A 12,886-nucleotide genomic window follows, 5' to 3' on the forward strand; every position below is an offset into this window, starting at 1 on the left:
CTGGGGACAGGGCAAGCGGTCAAGGAGGGTGTTCAAGGTGTTAATGGGCAAAACTACATTTCCTTGGGGAAAATGGGTTCAGCTCTACCACAGAGATCCAGAGTGACTCAGGACAAGTCACTTAAGGTGGACAACCAAGCAATTTAGTTGCTTACATCCAAGAAGGAAATCCAGTAACCCCGTACTGGGGAACCACGTAACCCTGGTCGTGTCTAACTCGGCATCACCCAGTACTGCTGCTGGGGCTGGAATTTTCCCTCACTCACGTACCTGAGTGTGCAGACAAGCCTCCTTCCAGCCTGGGGAGCTGGGCCAATATCTCCTGCCTCTGCTCTCTTAATCCAGAGGTGAGGTCAACCCCTGGGTGCTTAAACCCCAAGAGGAGCTCAGTCCCTGGACCTTCTGCATGCAAGCAGCACTGTGCCTAGTGTTAAACACTGCCTGAGGAAGAGCATGGGCTGCTATTTTGTATCTCAGCCCTGTGGGGTACAGGCTCATCTAGCACATGGGAGAGCTGGGCTCACCTCCTCTTCAACCTCGAGATATTAAAGCCTATATCTGCCCTCACACATGGAGTCTCCCAACGCACCACAGGCTGATGGGCAGCCAAGGATGCCTGATGGGGGGCATGAGAGAAGCGAGCTGTGTAGTTTAGTGGCTGTGGCCAACTGGTAGGAGAGGAGAGGTGTTCACCATCTCTTTCCACATATGCTTCAGCCCTTTTTCCTCCTGAAGGTCCATCCCTGTCTTTTGATATCTTCTGCTCCCTGCCTTCTCCTCCTGCCAGTTTTTCATACCTCCTCCGCTGTCAGCATTATGCTTTTCCTCTCCCCAGGGTCTCAGAGATGAGTCTCGCTTTCTGCTTGGCAGATGTCTGAGCCCTCCTCCCGTATCTTCCTTCTCTTAGTCACTTCCAGCCCTGCTCCCTCCCTGGCTCTGCCCCAGCTCCTGCTTACAAATATTAGGATATGTATGATTTGCTTGCTGCATGACTCCTTTATCAATCTTCCAGCCCTGTGTTCATTTAATTTAGAGCATAAGCTCCCCGGGGCACAGGGCCATGTCCTTTGTTTTAATCGTCTAAAGCACTTTGCCCAGTTCTAGTGCTTTACCAATCTTCCTTAAAAGTATCAAGGAACATTGATTGTCGGTGTGCTACAAAGTGAGCAGTGAGGGAAAGTCTAGCCCTGCCCTTGCAGGTAGAGGTACTCAGAAGACAAAAAGCAGCAGGGACTGCATCCTCTTCAGCGCTGTAATGGAGCAGGAGAAAGCACCACTGCACAATCCTGCCTCTTTCAAGCCTCGGTTGTGTCACACTGGAGCAATAGCAAGGCTGGGTGTGTTTGAGTCTCAAGTCATCCTCTGCCTCCTGGAGAACTGCAGTCCCTCCATGTGCGATATGTCACAGCAACTATCGCCGAACTGGAGTACCACCGGTTTCCAATTGCCTGGGATACATGGCAGCTCTGCAGCCCTTCTGTGGCAGAGCATTCCTTGTCCAAGTCTGGCAGTGATTTTTCAAAGCACCATTTGTTTCAGACAAGAAGTTTGTGGTGTACATAAAGCTACAGATGAGCCTAATTGCAGCCTGGGATTTGGTCAAGGATTATTTCAACAGATGACAGCCAGAACTCCCACTGGCATAATCAAATCCACGCATAAGAGTGGGAGCAACTGCTTTGAACATGCACAGGCTGCTTTGCTGAGGAGCTCTTATTTGAAAATGTGGCCTTAGTACTTTTGCTCTTAATAACTGCATTTTTGTGTCAGTATCCAGCAAAACCAGAATGGACACATGAGTTGCCTCGTGCTGAGTTCCCTTTGTTTTCCAGCAAGTGGAATGATGTATTTCAGTGACTGTAAGCAACTTGAGTTGAAAAGGACTCTTTGCACAGGGCAGGAGAAAAAAGGGATATACTGTGCTACCTCAAAGCTGTGGCATGTTCTGTGGGCCAAATGGGCTAATGAAAGTTGTCTGAGGCAGGGGAACTGGATCTATCCCACCTCGACAAAGCCGTGGAAGGAATCAGCTCTTGCAGGATGCTCCTACTGTCCTTGAGGAGATCTGGATATCTCAAGAGACCAGAGCAAGTTTGCCTTATGTTCACCATCCCTATGCTAGACCTTAAAGGGAAGCTTAAGTAACCCTACTTCTTTTCCAGCACAACAAAGTTATATGGGATCAACCTGTGCCTAGGTGCTTCATGGGTTTCGTGGGCTGCATGTTTGCCTCACTCCTTAGCAGTGCAGGTGAGTCCTATGCCTGTGGAGCACAAGGAGACAGGTACCGTTGCTATTGCATACAGCTGCCTTTGGCCTCTGCCCAAAAGGGCCAGATCTCTGGACACGTAGGGCCATTCAGCTGCCCACAGGGAAATCAGATACTGAGCTGTGGCATGACCTATCCTGCTATGACACCGGTTTCTTCACTGGCCAAGATTCAAACATAGCAATGTGAAATGCTGTCACATCTGGGCTGAACTTGTAGACATGTTTAAGTGATCTGACTAAAATATAACACTCTGTGGCTTGCATACATTACAACAGGAGGGGCCGCTTGTTGAAACTTAAAGTGTGTTTTAAGGTGCTTGCATAGGAAGTGCAGCACGGGCTTTTCAATGCTCCCAGCTGAACAGTGAGTGCAGCATTTAGCTAGAATTTGGAAGGGAGCTTCGCATTTCTTAAAACCTCTTCAAGTGTTTGTAAGTTCCCGCTTGTTTGGTCAAAGAGCATTTAAGACGGTCTCCCTGGTTTGAGGTGAAATCCTCCCATGCTGCAGTCAGGGCAGGTGCAGGGAGAAGCCTCCAGCCCAGGCAGAGTGGAGGGTGGCAGGACCCGAAGCCTCACCGTCTCTCCCAAGCTGCTCCTTCTCGTTGTGTGGGCAGCTGGTTTCCTTCCAGGAGGAAGGTTCCTGGCCTGTTTTGTCATCCAAAAATCCATCTGTCTTCAAGATTGAGAGTCTTGTTTTTTAAACTCGTAATGTCAGACAGCCTGACCACAGCATCCTCTGAGAGTAGACCCAAGCTGCAATTTGGGAAACTTCAAAGCTTGCTAGATTTCTGCTTGTGTGTTAGAGAATGGTCTGGGCTTTCCAGCACTGGTGCTAGTGAAGTTGCAAGGCTGGCCAAACTGTCAAGAAGCCGTCAGTTCTCTGGGTGGGAAGGAGAGGGCCTCTGTTTCTGAGTGTGTTAACTGCAGAGCCATGGCAGGAGGGGCTAAGAGAGCCCTGGGAGGAGTGGAGGGGTGTTCAATCCTGCTGGAAAAAAGAGTCTCTTGTTGAAATGTCAGGTGGGTACCCAACAAGGAGCAGCACCTTAAATATGACTCACTTGCTGAAACTCTCAGCCTGCCTAGGGAAGCAAATTCTCCCAACAAAGTGGATGTTGTTCCCTAAAACACAAGCCCTTTAAAGGGAAGAAAAAAAGAAAGAATGAGAAACAGATGAGAAGGGTTTAGGCAGGGGGAAAATCAAATTTTTCTGGTTAATTAATCACTCCTCTTGTGTTTTTTTATTTTAGTTTGAGGGTTGCTCCAAAGCCTATTCCCGCTTGGAGAACTTAAAGACACACCTGAGGTCCCACACTGGAGAAAAACCCTATGTCTGTGAACACGAAGGCTGCAATAAAGCTTTTTCCAATGCCTCGGACAGAGCCAAGCACCAGAACAGGACGCATTCCAATGAGGTAAGCCTGGGCTCACAGCAGCTCAACGGAGGGATTTTTTTTTTTTTTCATTTTGCTGACAATAAACATACACTTTACATGCTGGACTCATGTAAAAAGAAACCTACTGTAATGAGAGATTTTTCTTATTTTTAATGGGATTTATTTTGCTGGAGAGCCAGACCACATTAGCTTTATATTTATGAAAGCCATGTTTGAAATCATAAACAGATGTTAAAGTATGCAAACTTTTTAATCAGCTTTGGAAATTAAAGCAAGCATTTTCCAAATTTATAATTTTTAATAGCACAAATAGGATTGTACAGTTGTGCATGTGGTGTTTAATATTACTGTGGAGCAGACTTGCAGTAGTATAACAGCTACCCTGGATCCTGACGCTCTGGAAATAATACTCCCTCCATCGTTTGATGTACAATGATAAAGCACAATGCAATGCTTTGTTAACCTTGGCTAATTAAGACCCACTATTAGTAGTTGGGGAGCAGAGGAAATTGCCTTTATTGTAACGCATGTGATGGTCTGTTGCAATCAACCACGGCCGACGATTGAAATTTATATTACCACTAATTAGCTGACAGGGGAAGAAAAAACAACACTCCAAAGTTCTAATAGTGTTTGCAGCCATGAAGAATTCAGTCTGTAGCCTAATTTGCAACAGTTAAATATAGACTATTGGAGAATGGAACACAATTGCCACGGATGACAGCTTTTTAAAGCGATGCTTTGTCTACAAAGGGCTTGTTGGGAGTATTTGTATCTCTGGCATAATATCAGTCAGTGATAACCAAAGCTCTGCAGGTTTCAGAGATTCTGTTGGAGTCAGAATAAGGACTCAAAGTCTAGGATGCCCTTCCATGCTGTGTGATGCTGACATGGACCCAATGAATGACCTGGATCCCTGTGTTATTTGAATTGGTTTGGGTATGAACCCAAACGTCAGGATTCTCCTTCACCAGTGAGTCACTTCCCCAGCAGGACACAGGTTAAAATTAACCCATACCCGCACTGGCACTGGGTAGTTTGGGGTTGGTTTAAGGCTACACCAACCTTGAGGCCAGGAGAGACCAACAAGACGTACAACCTCTCATCTGCTCAGCAACCTGCATTCCCAGTACCTGGTGTTTGACTAAGACATAATTTTCTCTCTGTTAAAGCTTCTTCCCCTGAAAGGTAGGCAGTCATGATTTACTCTCACATTTCAGGTATTAGAAATTGCTTGTTTCCAAGCCCTGGATGCTTTCTCTGCCTTCCTCCAGTGCTGGATCCAATGTCCCTTTCATTGTTGCTATTTCCACCTCATGACACCACAGTGTTAAGTCACTTTCCATCTTCTTATAAGCTAAATAAGTCAATCAAGCCACTGAAGATTCTCATTACTGCAGCGTTTTTTCCTGTCCTTAATCAGTTTTGCATCTCTCTTCCATCCCTAAGGATTCTCATGTGGATGGATCAAGACTGCTGGTACAACTTTTAGTGCTGGATACAGATTCAGTCTGCCCAGTCTGTGCACACTGAAGCAGTATGTGAGCTACTTTTTGCCCATAGATCAGTTGAGGTCGGATCCCTAGAGCTTTTCCAGGATTTTTCCTAGGCAGGCCAGAGTTTCCCTTCTGTTGGGCCAGCTTGTGTCCCATGTTCCTACATGTGGAATTTTGGCCTCGTCTGTATTATTAAATGTCATTTCTCTGATGGGTTCAGTTTCCCAATTGATCCAGATCAGGAGCTGCACTGGATCTGGGATGACTCCTCACTTTGTCTGAGCAGAGCTTAGACACACTTGAAGGTCTGTTTGTTTGGGTTCCCATTGTGCAAGAATGTGAGGCTGCAGGGCAGGAGCATCCAACTCCTTGTCTATGGTGGACCCCGATCTAATATGCTGACACTTGGCACAGGCTGCATCCAACAACACAAATTAAAGACTCAGATAACAGATAGGGATTTTACCCTCTGCTGTTGCTTCCCCTGGAGGATGCCAAAGCCTTCTCAGGTGCAGAAACAGCATAGCCACTAGTAGAGGATTTGTACCAGACCAGCTGAGCCTTATCATGGGAACTATATTGCACTGCATGATCTTACATTTTGCGGTCATGCTCACTCCTGAACTGCTGTTCAACCCTCCTTGATGCAGCACAGGCATGCCCCAAGAATTGTGGGAGATCTGTAGGCTGCATATAATGGCTCTCTGAGCCATATATTTGACACCCTCTTTTTGAGGAACATATAACATGATCCTTTGCAACAGATGACATTCCTCATGGCAAAGCTCATTGCATTGGGCAGCAGGCCCAGGTGACGGTCCTGCAACCAGCTGTGGCCATGACCAGTGGGTTAGCAAACTGCACTGAGACCTTGGCTCAAAAAACCACATGGATGCAAAGCAGGAGTCTGTGGCTGTGAATATTTCCCATTACCCATTGGTAACTCTGTTGTGGTTCCTAGCTACCTACTAAATATTTTCCTCTGCTTGCAGTGTTTACTTGGGATACACCACAGTTTCAGAGTTAAGTCATCCATGTCTCCTCTAAGGGGGAAGTTCCAGGTTCCCTGTGTTTGCCTCCATCATTGTGTGACAGGATGTAGTGTATGGTTCAAACATGCCAAAGTTCAAGGCTGGGCATATATTAGCACACTGGCTTTTTTTTTATTGTTGAAATGTCACATACACTATTTCCTTTTAAACTTTCAGTGACTATTTGAATCCCTTCAGGGGATCCCAGTTACTCCTGGGAAAAGAGCTTTCATCCCGTGACCACTCTCCAGTGCACACACAAAAAAGTGGCATGAGTTCGTGGCCAGCCAAAGGCTTGGAGTGACGTTTTCTCCAATTCAAGCTAAACAAGGGTAAAATGCAGAAATACAGTTCTGCTGAGTGCCTGGGGAGTTCTCCAGTTCTCCCACCCTAAGGAGTATCATGCTGTATGTGTATGGGAGTAGGAGGGAGGCATCTGAGATATCTAAGTTGTTGACTTCACTAGGCCATACACTGCATTAGATGTCAGAATCTGAATAACCCAGGGGATTTATGAAGGCATGCCAACAAAACAGCAGTTGTGCTCAGTTCAGTTGCAGGAGGTATGGCCTGATGAAGAGGATGGTTGCACCCCATTAGGCGGAGTGTCTGCTGTCCAAGCAACAGTGATCATGTTACCCTAATTACTGGTGTCTGAAAAATCAGAATTATTGGGCCTAAAGGATCTTTATAAAAAATCCTTGAACTGTTTTATGTAGGGTTTTTTAGCATGTGTGTTGGGGGTTCTGTTCTTTAGAATAGGTTTTAATAGCAGCAATAATATTTCTATAATGCCTCATCCAAAATGTTGCATGAGATTTATAAACAAACTATTTGACTTTTTGTGCTTTGGTTTACCCAGATTTAAAATATATTAAATATTTACCTCAGTGGGGTGTTATGAGGATTTAGTTTGTTCAAGTGATGTGCCAAGATCAGTCAGGAAGCATGCTTTTGAATAAAAAACAGACTTTCAATGTTTTTCATGTGATGATGCTGGCTTTCTGCAAAGAATATGTACTCCTTTGTATTTTTGCACTTAAGCTTCTGGACGAAATTACAAAACAGATTAAAAAAAAGAATAGGAATGGTCATTTTGGGCAGCCTTCAAACAACATCTATCTGGTTTTTTTCATGGATCTGTCCTAGCGCATTGGCAGCAAAATACTTAGAGTAGCTGTGAGGTTGAAAGCGGAACTTGTGATGAATTCAGAGCTTCGAGTGCAGCAGCACCAGCTCAAACAACTGCAGCGCTAATACACTTTGGAATTGGAAACTCAATAAAAAAAAAAAGTTAAAAGAAGAAAAGTATCTGTTTTCTGACTTCTGTTTTCAGAAGCATGGCTTCAGCCTTGTTTTCCTGTGGCAATCAATGATTCATGAATTCGGGACGAGAGTGCTATCGTCTGAAAAAAACATTGCATGCCTGTGGTTTGTTTTGCACAATAACAGATTTCAAGGTGACAGGTGCTGGAGTGGTATGATAGATTGAGTAGGGTGAATCCAGTCTGGCTTGGTTTCACTGGAATTCCATCAGCCAGAAGGTCTCAGACATATTCTCAGTGTAGACCCCACCTTAGCAGAGAGAATGTGTTATGGCCAGTCCCCTACATCACCTCCCTCCCATCCATAATCAGGAAACATTCCTGTGGCCACCCGAGCAAATACATACATGGAAAAGCAATATTAGGAAAGTATTTCATGAATTCTTAGCTGCCTTTTAATCCAGAAACTGAAAACAAGGAGTTTAGCCAACATCAAATGACTGGCCAGGTCTGTGTGGATCAGCAGCAGCCCATATATCACATCTTAGAGATCTCAGTCTTACAGAATCCTGTGGAGCAGATGCTCCACATTTTGCTGCTGCCAGCCGCTATGCTCATTGTATTTTCTTGGCCCATACGCTGTACCTGGAATATTTGGCCTTGTTCTAAATATAACCCAAGATTTGCTTGTATTGACAGAAACCCTACGTCTGTAAAATCCCTGGCTGCACAAAGCGGTACACAGACCCTAGCTCCCTCAGGAAACACGTCAAGACCGTGCACGGGCCCGATGCCCACGTCACGAAGAAGCAGCGCAATGATGTTCACCCGAGGCCACCTCCACTCAAGGAAAATGGGGACAATGAGGCAAGCGCCAAGCAGAGCAGCAAGGTTTCAGAGGACAGCCCCGAGGCGAACAGCACCACAAGGAGCATGGAGGATTGCTTACAAGTCAAAACGATAAAAACAGAGAATTCTGTGGTAAGAGCAGTTGCTCTTGGCAGAAATGACGCGGCCCCTAATTTCTCCGACGCAATGGGGGCGTGAAGCATTTGCATGCCATTTACCTCTCCGGGCAGTTGCCCTTCACCTGCCAACACCCTAGAATTCAAGTCCAGAGATGAAACTGCAGGTCAGGGCACAGTCCAGTACATTTTACACCTTCCTACCCAGCATCACAAATTCCCACCCTCGCAGTCATGGGGACCACGTGATGCCCAGTGTTGAGCTTGGCCTCCCTGTGCTGTGAAAGTGGGTAAAACTCAGAGTGTTGTGGTCAAATGAGCTTTACCTACCTCACCAATTTAAATTGAGCAACAACCATGGGGCACAGATTGATGAACACTTCTTGAAGCAGAAGTCCTGGCTTAAGCAGTCCCTTTTCTCCTCCCTGCACCCTTCAACGTTTTTCTTTCCAAGCTGCTGCTGCACAGCAGTTTTGCTGGCACAACTCTGTTGTGGGGTGTCTGATGAAGCCAGTGGGGATAAAAGTAGCTGCTTTACTTTTGTTGGGTATCTTAAAGCAAGTTCAATTCCTTGGTCCTGTCCACCATGCGCAGAAGCACAGAATCGCTAGGGTTGGCAGGCACCTCTTGAGGTCATCTAGTCTAACCTCCCTGCTCACGTAAGGTCAGCTAGAGCAGATCACTCAGGAGTACAGGAGCTCAATACACGACTCCCAGCTGCCACAGAAAATTGTAGTGGGATGATGGGCCAGGGGAGTAAAACCAGGAATAAACATGGGAGCAATGCTGTGGCCCACAGAGTACGGGCTTGCAGTCAACTATGATCATGTTTTACAGCCCCTTGAGTAGCCACCAGCTGAAGCAAAGACAGTTTATCAGCCTTCTGGCCATTGCAGCAGCTCCACAGTAGGCAGTAGTGTGGTTTATAGTGCTAACGAGGTGTGTATGGTGGTGGGTCCAAACACGTTCAAGCCTCTTCCACCCCATGCAGGGAGCCCACTTGCTCCTCAGCACACCACTGCTGGTGGAGGAGATGGAGCATTGCAACACATGGGTCACACTTTTGCATTTTGATATTTTTCTTCACCTTTGTACCCAAAGCTTTGGTCTGCTGCACCAGCTCAGAGTGGAGCAGGGTACAGGCTGGATACAGCAGAAAAGACCTTCACCTGCAAAAGAGAGTGTTCACATAGTCCCCAGAATTCTCACTAGAGCTGAAAGGACTTTGAACTCCAAAATATATATTTTCTTGATTTGAATCCAGGCTAAAAGACTGTTATCCCTATGAAACGACATGGCCTGGAGCTGCAAAGGTTTTCTAAAGAAGGTTAAGGGATGTGTTGTTGGACAAATTACTGATGAGCAGCATGTTTTGGTTAGGAAGGAATTGAGTATTTTCACATCCAAAGTGTCTCTAATTGACAAAAGGAACAGTTTTACTGTGATGAGGCTCTGTATTAGGTTACAAAAACTGAGTGTGAGAACCACTGGACATAATGACCTCTCTCCAATACTCTTCCTCCATGTGTTTTTTGGTGTTTTTTTCTATGAAAACATGGACACAATCACAGCTCCCCACCCCGTTTCTCCTGAAGGTGTGGGGTTGTTTTCCTAGGGCTCTGCACTCCCAGGGCAGCAGCCAAGCCATCTCACTGGCGGTAGGACCATGGGTCGGATGTTCCTCTCCGCTCTTCCCGTCCAGCACTGCGTACTTCACTCATGCACATCTAACGGGCGCATCTGACCTGGCAGGCCCATGTCCAACTCCTGTTTGCTAGTTAAAGTCAGGGTGGCGGGAGGGATGAGATGTTTTGCTGGTTCCCATCATTCCGAGGCCCCTTTTTTTGGCCCATCTTTGGGTCTCATCCCAAATCCGTGGAGACAGGTGGGAAGTGTCTCCTAGGGGTTTTTATCTGGGCTCCCAAAGAGGGAAGGCAGAGAAGACGGGGTACAGGAGAGGGGGAGATGTTGGCAATTTATGTTGTATTCTGCACTCCCCTCTTCCTCCTTTTACTAACATGGTCCTTTCTGTTAATGCTGTCTTTGTCCTAACAACCTGTTCTTTATTCCCACTTACCCTTCCTTACTCTACCTTCCTAAGGACAGTCGGTACTAAGGTGAGCAAAGAAATCCTTTGTATTAAAATAGCTGTATAAAGCATGGTCTCCTGCAGACCTCCTGTCTCCAGTTAACCCCCACGGGGTGGAGGCAGAGGCATGCGGAGTGGTGGGGAGGGACAGGGGATATTTGCTTGAGTGCAGAAAGGGGGAGGACATAGTGCCTGAAGATTCCCTTTGCCACCTTTCTCCCAGCATCACAACTTGCCATTAAATCCTGGGATTGCAATCTCTATCATCCTGATTGAAGGGCAATGAGGCTATCAGAGCCAGTCAGCCCTGCCCATGAGGGCTGCTACGGAGCAAAGTAAAACACTGCATCCCCCTCCACTCCCACATTCGCCTGGGGCAAAGTACGTTGCCTTTTCAGCATTCCCATTTTTTGCTGGAGCATGGGCCTCGAGCAGCAAAGCCGGGCATCCTGTCTGGTAGCAGCAACAGCTACCTCAGAGCAAGTTCAGACCATTTAGCGTCTGCTGCAAATAAACTACTCAATGTGAAATGCAATTCCTAATGTAAATAAAATAAATATTTATGGTGCTTATCTACCTTATCTGCAAGTGGGAGTTTGCAAACAGTGAACCAGGTTTTTATCTGGCTGGAAGTTTGTCAGCTAACCTAATTATATGTTAGGGTATTTTAAAGACAGAAATACGTTGTGTCTGAAATACTTAGGCCTTGATCCTATGTTAGATAAGCCAGTGCTTGCTGCAATATACCTTGCACAACCAGGTAACGTGCTGCTTTTCTTTGAGAAGCATCTGTTCTTAATCTTTTGGAGGAAGAGCATTTGGTTTCTCTCCATCTCCTGTTGAACCCACCTTAGTTTTTTCCAGCTGTGGGGTGCTGCCGTGCCCTCCTCCCCCAGGGAAGGTGCCCCTGCCCTCTGGTAGAGCTGAGATGCTTCAGCGGGGAAGGGTAAGAAGAGAGGGGAGGGCTGGGGATAGGGCAAACATGTGGAGCCTGCTGGGGATGTTGGGCTCCCGGTTTCTTTCCATCCATGTTTCCACCTGCTCAACTCCTCCACTTTTCCTTCCCCAAGATGTGTCAGTCCAGTCCTGGTGGCCAGTCATCATGCAGCAGTGAGCCGTCACCCCTTGGCAGCACCAACAACAATGACAGTGGAGTAGAAATGAACATGCACAGCGGGGGAAGTCTGGGAGATCTGACGGCGTTGGATGACAACGCTCCTGTTGTGGACTCAACGGTCTCATCTGGTAATTCGACAGTCAGCCTGCAGCTAAGGAAACACATGACGACAATGCAACGACTTGAACAGCTCAAGAAAGAGAAACTCAAGACAGTTAAGGATTCCTGCTCATGGGTGAGCCCAGCTCCACAAGCCAGAAACACCAAGCTGCCTCCCATCTCAGGAAATGGTAAGCCCTGGGCCTGGGCCGTGTCCTGTAGGAACCCTCCAGAGTTTGACTCTGGTTTCATAACCAAGAGTCTGCCCTGGAGGAGGATCATTTCTTATTGCCTCTGAGTCAGCCCTTGCGGGATAGAGATGTCAGGTAAAATGGAGAGCTTGGGCGTAAACACAGCTGTCTGGTGATGTGCAACAGAAACCCAGCTGCTCAGTGCTACAGAGCTATGAAGGGAGGCAGAGGTGTCGGTGTCCTTGTATCTGGGCTTGCCCAAGGACCCGGCCACAGCTGTCCTCACTGTCCCAGTGGCAACTGCAAGACTGCTTGGGTTTGTTCCAGCAGGAACAGTTCCCTAACGGCTAATGTGCCTCCTGGAAGACTGCAGGAGGACAGCAGCAATCCAGACAAGCCCTCCATCCCTGATCTTGCTCTGACAGGCCTTCTGTCACTTTGGGAGGTCCTGGCTATTGCCTACAGCTTCATCTGCTAGTTTCCCGCTGGCTGGGGATTCCTGATATGCTTCTTTATGATCCTTTCAGTGCTCCTCCAACTTTGCCAAGAAATGCCAAAGCATAGGGCCTGGGTTGTACTAAACCTCAGGGCTTAGTATATTGGAGCTTCTTGGTTTACTCTGGGAAGAGCCCTTGAGTGTCAACTTTTGAGCTCTCAGCCTCCTATCCCTGACTGCTGTGCATCTGTCCCAGTGAGCAGCTGTGGTTGTAGCTATGTGCTGTTCCCGTGGCACAGTTCACACCAGTCCTACTTTTTTCCTAAGAGAAGCCTTATGTGTGGAGGCATTTCCTCAGCAGCTGAGTATCAGCGGGGTACACATTGCAAAGACTCTGCAGCCCTCTTGTTCTTTGTGCATGGACACAGAGCTGGAGATGAAGCTTTGAATTCACTGGTAGCAAATGAAATTCAGTATCATTCCCGTAAAATATTGGGGGACGCTTTGTGTCTGTATTCTGGCACCAAGAACA

At 47.0% G+C, this 12,886-nt stretch overlaps 1 protein-coding gene across 2 annotated transcripts in view; it reads left to right on the forward strand.

Annotated features, from left to right (window-relative positions):
* The window catches only part of GLI2 (GLI family zinc finger 2), a 200,837-nt gene that overhangs the window by 182,641 nt on the left and 5,310 nt on the right, over positions 1-12,886 (forward strand). For both annotated transcript variants that reach the window (XM_052793128.1, XM_052793129.1), the window contains 3 exons: positions 3,519-3,683; positions 8,157-8,438; positions 11,582-11,918. In XM_052793128.1, coding sequence (XP_052649088.1) covers positions 3,519-3,683; positions 8,157-8,438; positions 11,582-11,918 — 784 coding nt within the window. The remainder of the gene's footprint in view (positions 1-3,518; positions 3,684-8,156; positions 8,439-11,581; positions 11,919-12,886) is intronic.

The sequence above is a fragment of the Harpia harpyja genome, chromosome 7, assembly GCF_026419915.1.
Source record: "Harpia harpyja isolate bHarHar1 chromosome 7, bHarHar1 primary haplotype, whole genome shotgun sequence".
NCBI classification, from domain to species: domain Eukaryota; kingdom Metazoa; phylum Chordata; class Aves; order Accipitriformes; family Accipitridae; genus Harpia; species Harpia harpyja.